Source organism: Theobroma umbraticum, unplaced genomic scaffold, assembly GCF_002168275.2.
Source record: "Theobroma umbraticum cultivar Fairchild unplaced genomic scaffold, ASM216827v3 scaffold_67.0, whole genome shotgun sequence".
Taxonomy (NCBI): Eukaryota; Viridiplantae; Streptophyta; class Magnoliopsida; order Malvales; family Malvaceae; genus Theobroma; species Theobroma umbraticum.
Window position 1 is genome coordinate 3,044,003 of NW_018397262.1, and position 219 is coordinate 3,044,221.

Consider the following 219-nt stretch of genomic DNA (forward strand, 5'->3'; position numbering starts at 1 on the left):
TCATGAATTTTTTACACAGTTGACTTCTATTGTAAATATTGTTAGTGCTTCTTCTAAAAGATATGACCAATTACAAGCTGCTCAAGCAATTGACATTACAAACATGATTGCTAGTGATGAACTTGAAACAAGTAAAGGAGCAAATCAAGTGGGAACTCTTCAAAGAGCCAAAGATACTCGATGGAGCTCACACTTTCATTCTATTTGTAGCTTGATGAG

The 219-nt window shown here is 34.7% G+C and overlaps 1 protein-coding gene across 1 annotated transcript in view; it reads left to right on the forward strand.

Moving 5' to 3' along the window:
* Positions 1 to 219, forward strand: part of LOC149526982 (uncharacterized) — an 8,759-nt gene that overhangs the window by 7,020 nt on the left and 1,520 nt on the right. The window contains exon 3 of the mRNA XM_089784109.1: positions 10 to 206. Coding sequence (XP_089640235.1) covers positions 10 to 206 — 197 coding nt within the window. The remainder of the gene's footprint in view (positions 1 to 9; positions 207 to 219) is intronic.